The 19030-nt window shown below is 34.0% G+C and overlaps 1 protein-coding gene across 1 annotated transcript; it reads right to left on the bottom strand.

The window, feature by feature from the left end:
• Positions 1-4656: 4656 nt before the first annotated feature.
• Positions 4657-15092, bottom strand: LOC138326508 (protein dbl-1-like). Its single transcript, XM_069272608.1, has 2 exons — positions 15029-15092; positions 4657-8565 (listed from the first exon to the last, which is right to left on the bottom strand). The coding sequence occupies exons 1-2, from the start codon at positions 15090-15092 to the stop codon at positions 7889-7891; spliced, it is 741 nt and encodes a 246-aa protein (XP_069128709.1). The 3' UTR covers positions 4657-7888.
• Positions 15093-19030: the final 3938 nt, after the last annotated feature.

The following is a 19030-nucleotide window of genomic DNA, read 5'->3' as shown; positions in this document are numbered from 1 at the left end:
TCATAGATTAAAAAGTCAAATCAATAAAATCACTGACCGTGTCAAGGGCCTGTATATAGAGATTATATGTCATTGTTTCATTCTATATTCGAACTCAGGTGACCGTTAAGGGGCCCTTGGGTCTCTTGTTATCCAATGCACCCATCTTCAAATATATTAACAAAACATGTATGTTGTATTGTGTCGCTATACCTAATATTTATAGTTTGCATTGACATATACGCAATAGCCATGCTTTCTAGTATTATTATTATCAGAGTATAATGATAGTACAACACGTGCGGTGGTTCTATTGTTACATGAATAGTCGCTGGAGTAGCAACGTGAGGTCATGACCCCACTTTTGGTGGGAACATATGAATGATTCGTTCCTTAGATATGAGACTTTCTTTTCAAAATTCTTGCCAAGTCTCTTTGAAAAAAGTTACCTTTTCACTGGATAAGTATATGGAAATATTAATGAAGAAACAGCTAATGCGTGATATTTATCAGACAGAAGCAAAGACTAGTAAACTCAGTGAAACGGACCTGTCTGCTTTTTTCCTTTGTAGATACATTATAAATTATATTTTATTATGATTTATATGTTGACTTCCTGTAGAATAAATTAGACTGGAAATGCCATGCTTGAATGTTGAATAAATCACGAGTGCCGAAACTACACATCCACATGTTTTAAATGCATCAACTATTTCACCAAATATATCTTTTCATGCACTGTCCATACGTGATTTTTCTCGCCCCTAAAATATCTTAATGCGCTAATTTGTATTTCTAGTTGTTTCTGCGTTCATTAGCGCAGAAAAAAGTCGATACCAAGTTTTGATATTCATTCAATATTCGGTTACCTACATTTGTACATGTCATATTATCAATGATTTGTGTATACTCTAGATGTATTATCGTATCAAAGTTTGCATTTAGAATTCCATTCACTGATAACATACAACAATTTATTAGTATTATTTAGTAGGTTTGATATTTTCGCCGTCAGTCACAGTGAAAAATCCTTAACCATTTAAATAAAATACACGTATAGATTCAATCTTAGATTACAGGTTTCACTACATCTGGTTTCGGACAATATATTTATAAATAACAATTTCTTAGCATAGAGAAGAGGGCTTGTGCTGTATTACAGTAAATTTTCTCCCATACTTCACAGGAATATCCCATGGTTGCTAGGGAAAATATAACTCTATCTTACACAAGGGCTGTAAGACAGCTCACACGATCTAGACTAATAAAATCTGTTACCTGTAAGTGATCGAGATCGGGTTTTCTCACATAGCAAGCCATGTAAGATAGAGTTGTCCCATGAAAGACAGCTATGTAAGATAGATTTATCTTACATAGCTGTCTTTCATGGGACAACTCTATCTTACATGGCTTGCTATGTGAGAAAACCCGATCTCGATCACTTACAGGTAAGTCACAATTGCCAAACAATCAGATGACGTCATATCAGCCAAAGTTGACGTCATTTTTCTTCTATTTCGATTGATTTGCCGGATTTATTTACCATTTCATTTGTTTAATTTGCATTTCAAACCGTTTTACCTAAGATTTCTTGTTTATATTTATATATATAAACCAAACTTTGATGAGCTCTTTCGAATGGCGTTCTTATTTTTAAAATCGATCAATTATTTAAGAAGTTAAGATTTTGTCACAAAATGGCTGCCTCACCTTTCGTGCAAGTAACTCGACAAGCAATGTGAGAAAATAACTCTATCATATGTAAATTATGTAGGATAGAACTATTCCACCCTCGGGTACAGAATTTTGGGTCAGAAACCTCGGCAAGCCTCGGTTCTGACCCAAAATTCTGTACCCTCGGGTGGAATAGTTCTATCCTACATATGTACATATGAAAGAGTCAAATAATCTCAGTCGAGGGCTAAGATTTTATAACATAATCCGAACCGAGGCGTTAGTCGAGGTTGGGATGTTACAAAATCTTAGACAGAAATATCCGATCTTGATCACTTACCGGTAATAGATTTTTTTCTCGTGCCTCTCGCCTCTAAGATATAATAAAACCATCTATAAACGCATTCAGTGTAAAATTGTTCCGTCTTGGGCCTCCTGGTTCAAAACCGATTGACCATTTCATATGCGCTTCGAATTTAGTCATTCCGCGTAAAACTATAGTTCGCTTATATCAAAGAAAATACGATGCTTAATCGGTACATACTGTTTTAATGATTAAAACAACAACCAAGCAATGCATGATAAATGGCTGAATGTATATATTTCTGATAATATTGATTGCCTAGCGCGTGTGACGTCACCGATTCGGAAGTATGACGTCGCATGCGCGGACTGTTGATATTGGTCAGACAGAAGCAAAGACTAGTAAACTCAGTGAAACGGACCTATCTGCTTTTTATTCTTTGTAGATACATTATAAATTATATTTTATTATGATTTATATGTTGACTTCCTGTAGAATAAATTAGACTGGAAATGCCATGCTTGAATGTTGAATAAATCACGAGTGCCGAAACTACACATCCACATGTTTTAAATGCATCAACTATTTCACCAAATATATCTTTTCATGCACTGTCCATACGTGATTTTCCTCGCCCCTAAAATACCTTAATGCACTAATTTGTATTTCTAGTTGTTTCTGTGTTCATTAGCGCAGAAAAAGTCGATACCAAGTTTTGATATTCATTCAATATTCGGTTACCTACATTTGTACATGTCATATTATCAATGATTTGTGTATATTCTAGATGTATAATCGTATCAAAGTTTGCATTTAGAATTCCATTCACTGATAACATACAACAATTTATTAGTATTATTTTAGTAGGTTTGATATTTTCGCCGTCAGTCACAGTGAAAAATCCTTAACCATATGATTAAAATACACGTAAAGATTCAATCATAGATTACAGGTTTTATTACATCTGGTTTCGGATAATATATTTATAAATAACAATTTTTTAGCATAGAGAAGAGGGCTTATGCTGAATTACAGTAAATTTTCTCCCATACTTCACAGGAATATCCCATGGTTGCTAGGAAAAATATAACTCTATCTTACACAGGGGGTGTAAGACAGCTCACACGATCTAGACTAATAAAATCTGTTACCTGTAAGTGATCGAGATCGGGTTATCTCAGTTGAGAGCTAAGACTTTGTAACATAATCACAACCGAGGCGTTAACCGAGGTTGGGATGTTACAAAATCTTAGACTGAGATATCCGATCTTGATCACTTACCGGTAATAGATTTTTTCTCGTGCCCCTCGCCTCTAAGATATAATAAAACCATCTATAAACGCGTTCAGTGTAAAATTGTTCCATCTTGGGCCTCCTGGTTTAAAGCCGATTGACCATTTCATATGCGCTTCGAATTTAGTCATTCCGCGTAAAACTATAGTTCGGTTATATCACAGAAAATACGATGCTCAATCGGTACATACTGTTTTAATTATAAAAAACTACAACCAAGCAATGCATGATAAATAACTGAATGTATGTATTTCTGATAATATTGATTGCCTAGCGCGTGTGACGTCACCGATTCGGTAGTATGACGTCGCATGCGCGGACTGTTACATAAATGGCGTAAAATTCCGCCAAAAATCGCGTAAAGGTGTCAGACAGTTCGGACGAGATAGAAAAATCTAGCACTGGGTATCATGTGAGATTTCCTTGTCCGAGGTGCGAGAAAATAACGTAATGTCATCAAAACATGCGGTGTAGTCGCATCATGCATTATTGATGACGTCATTAATTTTAACGCATAGCGACTTCCTGTGATAATGGCGCGATGAAAAATCAGGACAGCAACGAAAATTTCGTATTTTCCCTACTAAGTAATCTTATATGCAGCTGTCATGTGGACAGGGATATTTCAACCCGAGTGAAAAAAATTAGGCGTCAACTCGAGACTTGCTTGGAGTTGGCGGCCAAAATCTTTCACAATTAATCTACTCGAACATAATGTCCCTCTTTTTCATTTTACTTTATGGATTTTATTTTAAAACGAACAAGTGAGATACAATAGGAGGGAGTACTTAAAGGGACAATTCACTCAGGCGAATTCTTTTACATAACCAAGAAGCAAAATATGGCATAAATGTATTGTTCTACATTTCTTATGAAACATATAACATGAAATATTGACAAATTCCACGTCATTGTTTAGTATTTAAATTGATACCGTTGTAATTACAAATCGTTGATCAATACGATTAAGGAGGTACAAAATGTACGCTGTACCCATACCCGAGCCAAAGTCACGCACGTTAAACAACTGAACTACATAACCAGTGAGGAGGTGATAAAATGATTTTTTAGGCAAGACAATTCACATAATAGGGTAAAAACACTACTGTCAGAGCGATTTGCGCAGTTCTAGACAAAAGCAGCATTACTCTATGAGGAAGGGACAGGGTTCGGCATACAAGATATTCGACCACAATGTGTAATGGCGGACAGCGAGCGAGTTTGAACATTTCACACGCATTTCACCACCATGGGCTTTTGTGGCATATCACAGTAAAATCGACTGATCTAATTTCCATTAGAACTGGTGTTTTTCCAATATATGTACAAATTTTAATGATCTCTTAGACTGAATTGTCCCTTTAAGAATTAAGAAACGTCATTGTTTACTATATATTTCATGCATTTTGACAAGCTTTTAATTGATTTTACGGGTTCGTTTTTCACAGAAATTTCCTTGAATTTTGTGTGAACATGGAAAAATATTTGTAGATAATAATTGCATAATTTTCGGTACCTTATTTAAATTATTATATGTTACATTGTTATATATTTCGCCAACGGAATTATAAAGTAAGAACAACAAACATTGTTTTGTTACAATGCATGTAGTCGTATACATGTATTTCACAAAAACTGAAAAGCAATATGAAATATCTTGAACATATTCAAAGAAAAAGCAGTAAGTTTTTTCCAAACGTTTTTTTCTTCAATAAAATATGATGAAAAATAACATCATGATAAAAATATAACTTTCTCAACACTTTTGTCCCCATACTGTACTTGTAGTTAAAAAAATGCATACTTAATATAATTATATGTACATATGATCTTAAATAAGATAAAATTAACTTGTGTATTCCACATGCTGAAAGCTTGAATATATTTATGAAAGCGTTTGTATGGAAATTATTAGATATATATTGATGATCAGAATACATGATGCAATGGTATGAAAAAACACGAAAATAATGGCTTCGTAAAGTTTCAGCCATATATACAATAGTTTTTGTGTCGCCAGCAACGCAAGGGCGACACTTTGGTATCACTTTGTCGGCGTCGGCGTTCGGGAAAAAGTTTCCGTGCGATAGCTTTATTCTTTAGTATTTATCGCCCGATTTCAACTAAATTTGGTATATTGCTTTATATCAATGTGATCTCTAATGATGTCGATAATGGTCAAAATCCGTCAATATTCACCAAATAACGGGACTTTAAAATCGTCAAAATAAATAAATCTATGTTTTCCGCTCGATACCTTTAGTATTTGTTGTCCGATTTCAACCAAATTATATATATTGTTTTATATCAATGAGTTCTCGGATGAGTTTGATAATGGTCAAAATCAATCGATGTTTTCTGCTCGATTGCTTTAGTATCTATTATCCGATTTCAACAAAATTTTATACATTTCTTTATATCAATGAGATCTCAAATCAGTTCAATAATGGTCAAAACCGTCAATACCTGCCAGAGTTTCGGGATTTTAAAATCGTAAAAATAGATAAATCCATGATTTTCGCTCGATAACTTTAGTATTTATTGTCCCATTTAAATCAAAGGACTAGAAATGGAAATGGCTCTTTTTGGCCCCTAAATCTACCAAATTTCAAATTAAGTATTTAGAAATTACATTGCTGCGTTTGAAATATTTAATACGCCCCTGATAAAAACTTAACGATATTTCTGTTGGTAGAAAGTATGTTTTTGCTATACAACCAGTTAACTTTGCATACATTTTTTTATAGTTTTTCTTTTAAAAGCATAAGAGCACAACCTAGAACCAAACTTTATATTTTAAAGGAATTACCAGACACAAAGAATACATCTTTTTGAGAAATATAAAGATTGTTCTAGAAGGCGCTCTATGTTAACTAGATGAAAAACTGAATAAAATGCCAATTTTGATGAAATTTTCACATTTTGCATATTTTATGTATATTAAAAATGGTTTCCATGGCAACTAGAACTGCTATATTAAATAAAAGCACTATCAAATATGTCAGTTATGTAGTTAATACTTGAAATGCAAGATTAACATCTTAAAATAACAGACTTTGAAAAATAGCGGATCTGGGGGCCACAAAAGACCCTTACCATACCTAGTCCTTTGGTTTATTGCTTTATATTAATGAGATCTCGCAGTGAGTGATTTGTTACTGTCAAAATCCGTCAATATTTGCACGAGTTACGGGACTTCATAACTTCACCTAATTATTAACAATATTTTCAACTGTAAATACCTATAAAATGTAATGTTTTAAATTGCTGTGCAGGCAAAACATCCACTTCCGAAGAATTCTTGTTAATTGTAAATCGCGAAATAAAATTGAAAAGTCAATTTACATGAAAATGTATGATAAAGTTGTGAAAATATGTAATAAGCAACATGGGTAAGTCCTTTTATCAATTTCTGTTTAACATATACATGTATGCTATGATAGAAAGAAAATGAGTTCATAATACCAATTCAAAGCAAGTGATTTGGATGTGAAATGGATAATATTGCTCCCTGAGGAATGTGCAAAATATATTGATAATGTAAAAAAAAACTTTCTTAATAATCCATCAATCAAAAAATAATTCATACATTGAAAACTTGTGGGTAACACTTTTCTGTAGCATGTCAACTTCCGGTTGGAAATAAGTGTCAAAGTTCAAAGGTGCAATTTTTCAAAGGATCATTAAATTTTTTCTCGAGTTAGAAGGTTCAGAGACTTAATATTTGGCCTGTATCATGCTGACATAAATGAATACCAAGTTTGTTAATATATATGATTGACCTTGACATATTCAAATGACTTAATGTCAATTTCTGTAAGGCCTAGATACCTGAAATTGAACCTGTAGCATAAAGGGCTACCAAATTTGTTAAAACTAATGACATTGACCGACATTGCTTATGCGCGGTGGCCGAGTGGTAAAGATGTCCTGACTTATTACCACAAGTCTTCCACCTCTGGGATGCGTGTTTGAAACCCATGTGGGGCAGTTGCCAGGTACTGACCGCTGGTCGTTGGTTTTTCACCGGGTACTCAGGCTTTCCTCCGACAACAAATCTGGCTCGTCCTTACATGACACTGGCTGTTAATAGGACGTTAAACTAAACAAAATATTGTTTGTTGGTTAAAAGCCCGTTAAATTGTCCAGTGAAAACTTCTAGTTTTTAAACTAGGATTGTAAACTAGATTGATAATTTTGTACAATAAAAACGTTATCATCTTACCGTTAAAACTAAACTCATAACCACCTTCTGAACAAAGTAATTAAAATAAGTTAAATGTTAATTTTCATGTCGCGCGTCGTTTTATTTCCTGCCGTCGTCCGAATTGCCGTGCGATAATTGACTGTAACTGCAACAGACGGTAAAACAGCGAAATGAATCTTCCCTGTTCACATAGATTCCGGAGGAAATATTGCATTTATTTGGTGTGGTAACGTAATCTTAAGCCACCAATGGACATTTTCTTATGTTATTATTGTTTTTAAGAAATTTAAATTTTTGTTTCGGAAAGGTATTGGGCCTTTGATATTGATTGATCTTTTAAATCGACACAAAAATATCAAATTAGACACCGACGTATCCTCAAATATTTCGTCTCTCTTTCATTTAAACTTTCAGTAAAGTAATTGCGCTTTTTAGCGACAACCACACGCGACAACCTTTATCCCTTCAAGTTTGATAAGTCCCACACTTCCGTCATCTTCAGAATACATTATAGAAAGCGGAGCCAGTTCAGTAGCGGTACAGCTAGGCGCTGGTGGAATGCCGTTTGCGGTCATGTTATGATAAATGAGATACAAATCCACTACATTTGAGTGATACGTCGAATTCAGACTGTCGATACTTATAAGTGGCGATGGACATCCTCCAACACAAACGTTTGCATCGAATGATTGTGGTACCAATACGTTATTCCAGCCAATATCCGTGAAATTTAATATCCACGGATGTACGTGACAATGGGGTGTCTCCACATGCGTATTTAAAGGAGTTCCTGTATTTTGATTAGGTGTTTCTGTCCTTTCGTCATTTTCAGATCTTTTTGTTCTGATCTGATATTTGTCTCTATCGCGATACATGTCAAGCAAATTAATGTGTTCAGTTGAAAACTCGTACGAAGCATCCATGTGTACATTGATTTGAATGACGAGAGCAATAGTAAATTTACCAAAGCCACGACATCTTAAGTGCTCTCTGTGCTGTACACATACACGAAATCGTATTGTTTTATGACCACTTTGGAGGTGGTTATGTACACGCTTGGTGACATTTAAAGCATAACCTTCGGTTGTCCACCTTGCTATTTTTCCAGCTAAAAGAAAAAAATAAAAAATAGCATTATTAATTTAAGATTAGAGAAATCAAGGTTACACAACGAGTCGCTGTTGGATATGGAATATATTTCACATTTAATTAGTGACTGAGTAATTATTTCAAAGTTCCAAAAGACACGACCTTTAGCTTAAACTTCATAAAAATAACTGACGAAAGTGAAATAAATTTCATATCCAAAACGTTGTGACCTGTTTCTACAATACATAATATGTAGTGATATCTTAATATCTTATATAAGCAAATAGGCACTCAACATTGTTCAAAAACCTTAATTTAATATATTTATCCAACATTTAGCTCATTTATACAAAGGCCTGAGAGTGGAATAACACGGCGTACTGTGGTAGAAGTTAAAATCTAGGTTATATAATAACACGAAAACATATTAAAATTAAGCCCTAAATAATGACAATTTGTTCTTTTTTTAGATTAACTGAATAAAAGTAAACATGTCAATTGTTATTATTTTACTTCAAAATCGAACTCCTCAATATTGATTTATTTTAATTTTGTGAGGATTTAAGGTCATTTGCGAGGATAGATTTTACCTCATCACCACAACAAATTATCCCCAAAAAAATTATTATGAAGAGAAACGAAGCATATTTTTCTTGAAAAAGTATTTGGTTAAAAAATACATATATTATAAAAAAATTTGTTTGAAGATTAATACTTAAGGGGCGGATTTAATGTTGACTTTTCATATACAGAAAAATGTTTTCAGATATCAATTTAAATAGCATAAAGGGTTCACTTTCTTCGTAACGTTGACAGGTGCATAACAACATAGTTGCGTGATAAAACAAGTATAAAGAAAATTGAACTAAGGGGAAAGTTTGGATTTTGTGAGACTACCAACTTATTTGTTCTTTTTCGTAGACTTGCGTATTGGCACCAAGCAGTCGCAATGATGGGTGTTGGAGTTACATTGAAAGGAATAGATTTTGATTATTAACTAAATGAAAAGAAATTTAACAAGCATGCTGAAATGATAAACTTACTACGTTCATCTGCCTCTTCTCTGCTTATATGAACCATACAAAAATGACAGGGAAATATCAAGCTGCAACTTTATAGCTCAAAAGACTTTTAGACAGATAATGGTGTTTAGAGCTATTATTGGTGCCTATTACCTACTTACCTACTAGACAATTATACTTAACCGTATAAAATATCAAATTCACAGCGAGACATTTCATTTAATTTCAACAAATTTTATTGACATGGATGTTATAGTCAAAAGGATCGAATAACAGGCAAAGCCTATATAAATTCTTTCCTTGGGTGGATTATAAGTTGAAGATGCTCCACCGCCGACAGAGTATAAATGATATTCATCTTTTGAACAATAATTGGTGTTTAATCGTGTATATACATGCCTAATTAACACAAAAATTGATATAAAATAATTTATTTCGCCTGTGGTGCATGTGCAATCAGTACTTCATTCCATATAGAATATAGTGCCACGGAATTTTTTTGTAATGCAATTAAATATTTTTCATATTTTTAACTTGAAGTAAAATTAGAAGCTCAAACTTTTCAATGGTGGTAATAGTGTAAAGTAAGTAACTTTTGTATCTGAAGAAAAATACTAAATCGTCTGCTCCTATTTTTGATAGTGAAAAAATAACATTTGTCAGCGGTGGAGCATCTTTAAAATATTTGAAATTAATATATTTATATAACAACAAAACATAGAAAAGGTAACTATTAGGTTATATATACAAATAACATAAATACATACATTCACACGCACACCATTACAAACACATACATTATAAACTTTATACAGATATAGCAATTTTTAAACTAAGGTATGAGAAGTAAATACATATGAAATAAGACATTTTAGTAAGACTGACAAACAGTTAGGTGGTTTGACCAAATGTCCTTGTGCATTATTATATGCACAGGCCATAACCATCCTATCTGATAATGTCTGAACTTGTGAATAATTTTATATATTTACTAATTATATGTTAGTTGGATATTTATTAATAAGTAAATATAAGAGTAAAGTTTAAAGAATCACAAACTGTTTAAAAATTGGTTTATTAACACACAAACACAGAATTATTGTTCAAATGGGTTCAATCGGAATCAAGGATTATACTATATTCAGATTGGATCCTACGGTCAAAACAGAGACTTAAATTTTATAAATATTAAATTATTTAGACTTTCCAACGAATTGATGAATATCTTTAAGCATTTGCTTATTTATATTAATATCACAACTATTGCATTCATATAAAAATGTATCAACGCTAATGTGGTTATGTGTATTATTGTATCCGTTGATGTTTTTGAAATAATTCATTGCGAATATTAATATAAAGGGGACATTCCAAGAAATAATGAGAAACTGTCTCAGATGAGTCAGAACAACTGCATGATGGGTTATTAGTTAGATGATCATAATATAAATCAGACTTTAAATCACTACAATTATTTCCAAGTTGAGTAAATATAATATATTCGCCCTCCTTTCCCCTTCAGATTTAAAAGATATCATATCAGTAACTTTATTTTTATCTAATAGATGTTTGAAACTTGCAAGAGAAGGAGAGTTAAAAAGATTTTCATCTGAGGTATTAACTGTGCGGCACATGAATGGAAAGAAGCTATCATAGTAATTGTTAGTCCTACAAATTGGGGGATTAAACTGTCTTGTGTGACGAAGAGAGTAGTGATTATCGTTAGGATTATTAATAAAGGGTATTAGAATATCTTGTAAATACTGAGGGGATATATTGTGCATTAATTTATACATCATGATATATTTATGTTTTTCTCTTCTGGCAGCCAGAGATTCCCAACCAAGTTCAGTATAAAGTTTATTATGATAGGTGCCTGATCTTAAGCCTGTAATTATTCTTGCTGCTTCTAGTTGAATTGATTCTAAAAGTTCTGAAGATTGTTGCGTACAGTTATCCCAAACAATGTCAGCGTATTCTAAAATTGGCCTAATAAATGCTGTATATAAAGAAATTAATGTTTTTCGACTCACTTTAGTTTTTATATGACGAAGAATGTTGAGTCTTTTATAAACTTTTATAAACTTTTATATATATATTTTGAATATGTTGATTCCATGTTGCATCATCAGTAAGTGTAAACCCTAAATGTGTATGAAATGAAGTGTCAGTAATTTGACTATTTTGGAAATTTATTGTGGGGTGATTTGCGTTTCGTTTCCTGGAAAATGTGACAGATTTAGTTTTGGTAGGGTTAAATTTTATGTCCCATAAATGGGCCCATTCGCTTATGTTAGTGAGGTCAGATGTTAATTCTTGTGCCGCTTGTGCAGGGTCATTGTCTATAATCACATAGAGGAAGGTGTCATCTGCAAAGAGCTTAATATTAGTAGAGATATTTTCAGTGATATCATTAATATAAAGAAGAAAGAGAAGCGGGCCAAGAACAGATTCTTGGGGTACCCCTGCATTAATAGTCTTGAATTGGGAATAAAATAACCTTCTGTACTTACTCTTTGCATTCTATCCGAAAGATAATTTTGAAACCAATTGATACCATATTTTCTTAATTTGAATTAAAGACCTTGGTGCCAAACTCGGTCAAATTCTTTGCTAATATCACAAAAAACTCTTTGCCTTGATCCATATTACAAACAATTTCATTATAAATAAACAATAATTGATTCACAGTTGAATCTCCTGGTGTAAAGCCAGACTGGTAATTATAGAGTTGTCAACAAGGTAATTATAAAGATATTTAAAAATGATTTTTTCTATCAATTTAATAAAACAAGATGTTATTGAAATTGGTCTATAGTTCAGAACATCATTTGTAGAACCATTTCCTTTATAAATTGCATTTATATTAGCTTGTTTCCAGCTAGAAGGTACTAACCCTGATTCTAATCTAGTGATTTATTAAACAATATTGTTAAAGAAAGTACCAGAGAAATGTTGAGCTTTTTAACTATTTTTGGAATAATGCCATCAGGACCAGCTGGCTTGTTTATATTAAGAGAATTAATTTGATCAATGACATCTTGTTGTGTAATTCTGATATTTGAAAGTGAGAATGGTGGTAGTTGTACATTTTCTATTGTTTGAGGAAGTTCAAGGTTTGGTGAAGATGTAGAAATGTTGACAAAATGGTTGTTTAATATTTCAGCTTTGTCAACTGGATGATGAAAGACTTGATTGTTAGATTCAAGAGGGGAAATTAAGGAAGACTAATTAGTAAAGTTAGTGATAGATTTGGCTATCTTCCACCATTTATCTTGAGGAACTTTATTTTCGCTAAGAGAAGTTGTTCAATATACTTTGATTTTGCCTCGCGGATCAAGTCTACAACTTCATTTCTTATAACACGAAATCTATGCCAATCATGATGATTATTATTTATTTTTGCTTTTTTGTGTATTTGTTTCGTTGTCTCATCTTCAATCTACCCACGGTTTGTCATTTGGTCGAACCGTTATAACCTTAACAGGAATAAAGTTGTTAAGTTGACCCGTAGTGCAATTAATTATAGAAGTATTAAATAGTTCAGTGTCTTGATTTTGTGATAAATTAAGTCAATCAATTTCAGATATTGTAGTTTTCATACTATCAAAATCTGCTTCATCATATTTTAAAACATTTTCTTTTATAGCTGGTGTGCTTGAATATTTTAAAATAAATATTGGCATGAATTGATGAATGGTCACTACAGAATGGGGGTGATACATAGGTACTTTTTATCAAGTTTCTATTATTAGAAAATAAAAAATCAATGGATGTGGCATTAATATTATTAGGTGTTAATCTCGTAGGCTCATTTATGAAGCTATGTAAATTATGTTTAATGAGAAGTCTAGATAAATGGCCATTCAGTGGCAAGTTCAACATATCAACATTAAATTACTGTCTGGTGGTCTATAGATACAACCTAGTAGAAATTTATGATTATTAATTAAGTCTTCAGACCAGATCAGTTCAACATCGTCACTTTCTAAATCAGCTCTCCTTTTCATGATTATATTGTTTTTAGTAGACCATAACCCCACCCCCTGGACCAGTTGTTCTGAATGGATCATGGTTAAATGAGTGCAGTTGTATATCACTGTAACTAATTAAAGGATTTAAGTGTGTTTCGGTTATGCATATTATATCATGATATCAAGTTCCGCCTCTACTGAAGATAGCTTGTTACTTATTGATCTTACATTTAAATGAACCATGTCAAGATTGTGTGTAGGACCTGGATTTCTTTCAACATCATTACAAAGTAACAAAATAACAGAGTGTGTATGTAATAAAAAGAATAAGTTAGCAAAACATGAACATAATGGGATATACTGATACTTAAAAAACTAACGCAAGTGTATTGACCGTAGATATCTTGTTCAAGAGATAAAAATATGTACCGGTGATCAACACTATCTTTGGAGAAGTTACCCGTTATCAAACTGGTGGATGTAGTCTTCATAAGCATGACAGGATTTGTTGATCATCCGGTGGTAAAAATCTTGAAACATGGGTTGGTACCAGTTGAACATAGCTGTGCTTAAACGGAGAAACAAATATAAACTATACATTACAGATGGCGGATGTAGACACTCGATTATTCTGGAGAATTGTACGAAAACGGAAGAACAAAACACCGGACACATGTACTGAACTAATATTCGACGAAAAATGTGCACGTGACCGACAATGCGTTGTTGAAACTTTTGCAGACTTTTATGAAAACCTATATAAAGATGATTCGATAATGGATGACACCAATCTCTATTTGCTAAAACAAGAAGAACTTGATCGTATGTTTACTTTTGACGAGATTGAGACAACAATCAGGCAAATGAAACTTAAAAAAGCTCCAGGAGCCGATATGGTAACGAGCGAACACATTCGATTTGGAGGGAAAGCCGTTATTGAAATTATCCAAAAATTAATGAACGCTATCAGGACTACCGGATTTATTCCCAAAACGTGGAAACGAGGAATTATTATGCCGATTTATAAAGGTGGTTTTAAGAAGAAAAACGACCCGAACAATTACAGGCCTATCTCGTTGCTACCATTGCTATATAAACTTATGCAAAGTGTGATTTTAAAAAGAATATCGCGTTGGATGGATACCATTCATATCAATTTTCCTGCTATTCAACAACAAGGATTCCAGAAAGGTCGAAGTTGCACAACCGCTTCGTTAAGTCTTCGTGAATATATATTTGAAAATATTGAACAAAACAGCAAAGTCTATGTTGCTTTCTTAGATACATATAAGGCTTTTGACACTGTTCAACATAATGGTATATTTAACAAACTGTATAAAATTGGAGTGACACTTCTCTAGAATATTGTTCAACGCATACCGTGACATCTATAGTGCTGTAATCCATAATGGTGCTCAATCACGCTGGCTTAAAGTTCAAAGGTCAGTTAGACAAGGTGGGATAATTTCAACTTGCCTATACCTACTGCATATTAACGACATGCTTGTTGATCTGGAAGCGACCCACGTTGGCGCTAAAGTCAAATCCATCCCGTGTGGGAATCCGTGTTTAGCCGATGATGTCGCACTTGTTACCACAAGTCCGAAGGCACTACAAACTTTACTAGACGTTGCACAGGGATATGCTAATAAATGGAAATTCCAATATAATGCATCGAAATGTAACTTACTAACATTCGGCTGTGCATGCCTAAATTTTGAGTGGACAATCAACAACAATGCAATTCGTATTGCGAATAAAGTGACGAGGAATCATTCTCTCCTCTAACTTGAAAAACACCGATGCCGTTGACAACGCTTGCAAGAAAGGACGTAACATGCTACATCCTATCTCTCGCATGGGAGCTGACACACTAAAACTCTTACACATGTTTGTAGATACTATTTGGATGCGAACTATGGAATAACTTAACTAAATGTGATATCCGCAAGCTTGAAACATTCCAGCACTATGCTATTAAGCTCATTTTAAATCTGAGACGATCTACGCGATCCGACATGTGCGAAAGTATAGTTGGAATACGCAGAATCCAGAGCGAAATCGAAAAGAGGAAATTGTACTTCTTACGTAATATTATCGAATGCACGCCCACCAGTGTTCCGAAAAGCAGACTATTCGACTATAAACACGCCAAAAGCAAAGCAAATGGGTTTCATCCCCGATATTGTGTCTATTTTAGCCAAGTACAATCTATTAGACTTCATACAGTGCTATATCCAGTCCGCAAATTTTCCGTCAAAGATCAAATGGAAGCTTTTTGTAAAAGGAGCTATAGCTATACATGAAGATCGGTCGCTTCATAAGAGAATGGACAACGATAGTGATTTCGTGAGATTTAAATATGTTCACTCCATATATGATAAACCATATCACATACTGCAAACACCGGATATTGGCAATAAAACAGTGCTGTATATCTGCAAAATGATTACCTGTGTTCCTGGAGAACAACGCACCGTATGTAATTTATGTGACCGGCCACTATACGACATTACAAGACATTTTGTAACAAGCTGTACAAGAACAGCACGACGCTGGGGTTTGATAGGGGGAGTCGGGGTATGATGCGAGTTCACTGAGCCTGGTTATCTGAGCTTTGTCCCCACTTGGGGAGACATTTCATTTCATATATAAATATGATGGTCTTTTCGAAGGAAAATTTTACGGCAAGTCTACAAATTATGAATTTGACGTCTTATGAGTGGTAAAGTAGATATTAAGAATGATCGTTATGTTTCTTTTGGACAAAATAGTATATAAATGCATGCATACGTTTGAAATGATTGGAAACCTACAACAAAGTATAGAAAACTGTGCCCGAATGATTTTCTGAGGCAGTTCTCCACTACGAAATATTGAGACCATTTCGTACCCTGCCGAAAGGTATAGTAAGCCGGGTACGTATATTTGTTCTAAAAAATATCTAACTCCTTTCACTTGACATTTTTTATCGACTTTAATCTTACTATTTGCCTATTTCATCAAACGCAATATTCTAAAGGTTTTTTATCGTGTTTAAACTAGTGATATTCTGTAAGCCAAATATCACTTCTTAGATGTACATGTACTTGAACATAACTTAGTTGATAAGAGTTTTAAGTGCATTCCCACAAATCTAGCGGTTGGACATTTTTTACCAAATGTAGTGTTCATTTCATGTTCAGTGATTCTAAAGGTATATATTAGATGTATTTGTGATTATTGAAGTGCCTTCCTAGACGCCATATTTGCATAGTATAATTTACAACCGCCATTTGCATCACACGGTCAAAAAGGCACGGGTGTGTACGCTTTTGAAAAGTCGCACAAACAAGCGTTCCTTGTACAAGCTATAGACACAAGTTAACAAGGTGGCATGGCTATTTTGTGTCAGCTATCATGTACCAAACCCTGTGGACTTGTTAAACTGAAATGTACAATTTTACCATAGTTTGCCGAAATGTACAAGAATCACAACAATCTATTAGTCACTAGTAATACCTTAGTGCTAAGGTTAGGCCTGTGCATACACACGTATTATTATGCCTCATTTATAATGTTCTGATCTGAGTAAACTTGATCAAGTGATATATAGGCTTACAAAATATCACTAATTTAAACAGGGCCTAAAACCTTAACGTGACTCGTTTGCATATCTTAAGTTAATCAAGTTTTCAAAATTACCACATTGACATTCTGTATGACTATTACTTAATTAATTAGTCACTCGAATTGTTACCCCCCTTGAAGTGTACTGCAGGTGGAATTTGCTCAGGAATTTTTATTGGAATACTCACTTTTTTAGTGAGTGTTTTCTGATGCAAATTGATACAGAACCTACTATTGAATCCATGATTCTATAGACTCACTATGAGTGAAGTTAATCGGGATACAACGGTGCATTTCTTCACCAAACGTTTGCAAGGATTGACCCATAGAGAAGTCCTAGCCAGCTTAGAGGAGGTCCTCGACAGGGGTAGCATTAAAGGCATTCAACTGACAACAAGTGAGTGTTTAATTACGTTGACAACTAACGAAGTAAAAAGGAAAGTATTGATAAATGGACTAGTATTGAGAGAAAGGCAAATACAGCTAGTAGATGTTGATCGATCCCTAACAACAGTCACAATAAAAGACGCTCCCATTGAACTATCAGACCAGTATATAGCAACATGTATGGAAAAATATGGCAAAGTGGTATCTGGTACTCTGAAGAGAGGAACTATTAAAGGAACAGATATTGAAACGGGAACACGTTATATACAACTGATCGATGCAATCCCTACTATCCCAAACACCACATCATTTGGGAATTACACTGTCAGACTATTCTGTGACAATGACAGGACAAAATGTATTTATTGTGAACAATCTGACCACCCCCACTTCAGGTGCCCCACGAGAGTCAAAAGGTGTTATAAGTGTAATGAAACGACTCACCTGGCTAAAGACTGCACAGGTGAAATTCGTGTATCTAAAAATAGGCTCACTCACAGTGACAGGTCCACCGCATGGGATGCGAACTGGCATACAGTAGGCAAAAAGAGCAATGAACACTCACAAAGCAAGGTAAATATTCCCGGCGATAGTAGCGTTGTACAGCGGGATATACCATGCAGTGATCCAGGTACTGTTAGTAAACAACAGGTGAAATCCTTAGTTTTTGGAGCCTCAAATTGTGCAAGGGTGAAACCAACAGACTCATCAATAAAAATCATTTCGAAATCTGGAGCTACATCTGAAGACATTCATGATTTGATAAAAATGGCACACGATGAGGGAGTTGTAGATAGTGATGTCAATGATGTGATAATCAGTCTGGGAACTAATGATGTCACTAGAAATAGAAACAACCCTGACACAGTGAACATAAACTTAACTGAGGCCATGGGAAAAGTCCAAGATTCCTATCCAGGAGCACGAGTCACAGTATCAAGCATTCTACCGAGGAACATTACAGGCCAGAGTGGAGACCAACTCAATAGAACTGGTAAAATTGTGAATTCCTTTATTCAGAAATTCTGTCAAAGACACGAATTCCAATTCATTGACAATGACACAGTATTTCTGGAAAAAGGGAAACCCAACGGTAAACTTTTTGACAAAGACGGCCTTCACGTGAACACCAAAGGAGCAAAGACGCTGATGGATACATTCATAGACTGTGTGAATGATACCAATAAACTGGAGGCGCTCACAGTCCGGACGAAAAAAAGGCCCCGGAGTGAGTCATCTCTAACATCTGAGAGTGAGAGCAAACAGCCGAAACATTAGTTTTTCTCCTAATACATTTGGTAAGAGACTTTAACCTGGATCATACAGACCTAATATCAACCATTTAGTGGGATGGGAAAAGTTTTTTTTTTTTTACAAAATGAAAAAAAAAAAAAAAAAAAAAAAATGATATATAATAATAATAATGAAATTACGATTTATATCAATTAATGTAAATGGGTTAAACAATAAGAAGAAACGTGACAATATTTTT

Source organism: Argopecten irradians, chromosome 6, assembly GCF_041381155.1.
Source record: "Argopecten irradians isolate NY chromosome 6, Ai_NY, whole genome shotgun sequence".
NCBI classification, from domain to species: Eukaryota; Metazoa; Mollusca; class Bivalvia; order Pectinida; family Pectinidae; genus Argopecten; species Argopecten irradians.
The sequence above is the reverse complement of the archived record's forward strand: the minus strand, read 5'-3'. Positions and strand labels throughout refer to the sequence as shown.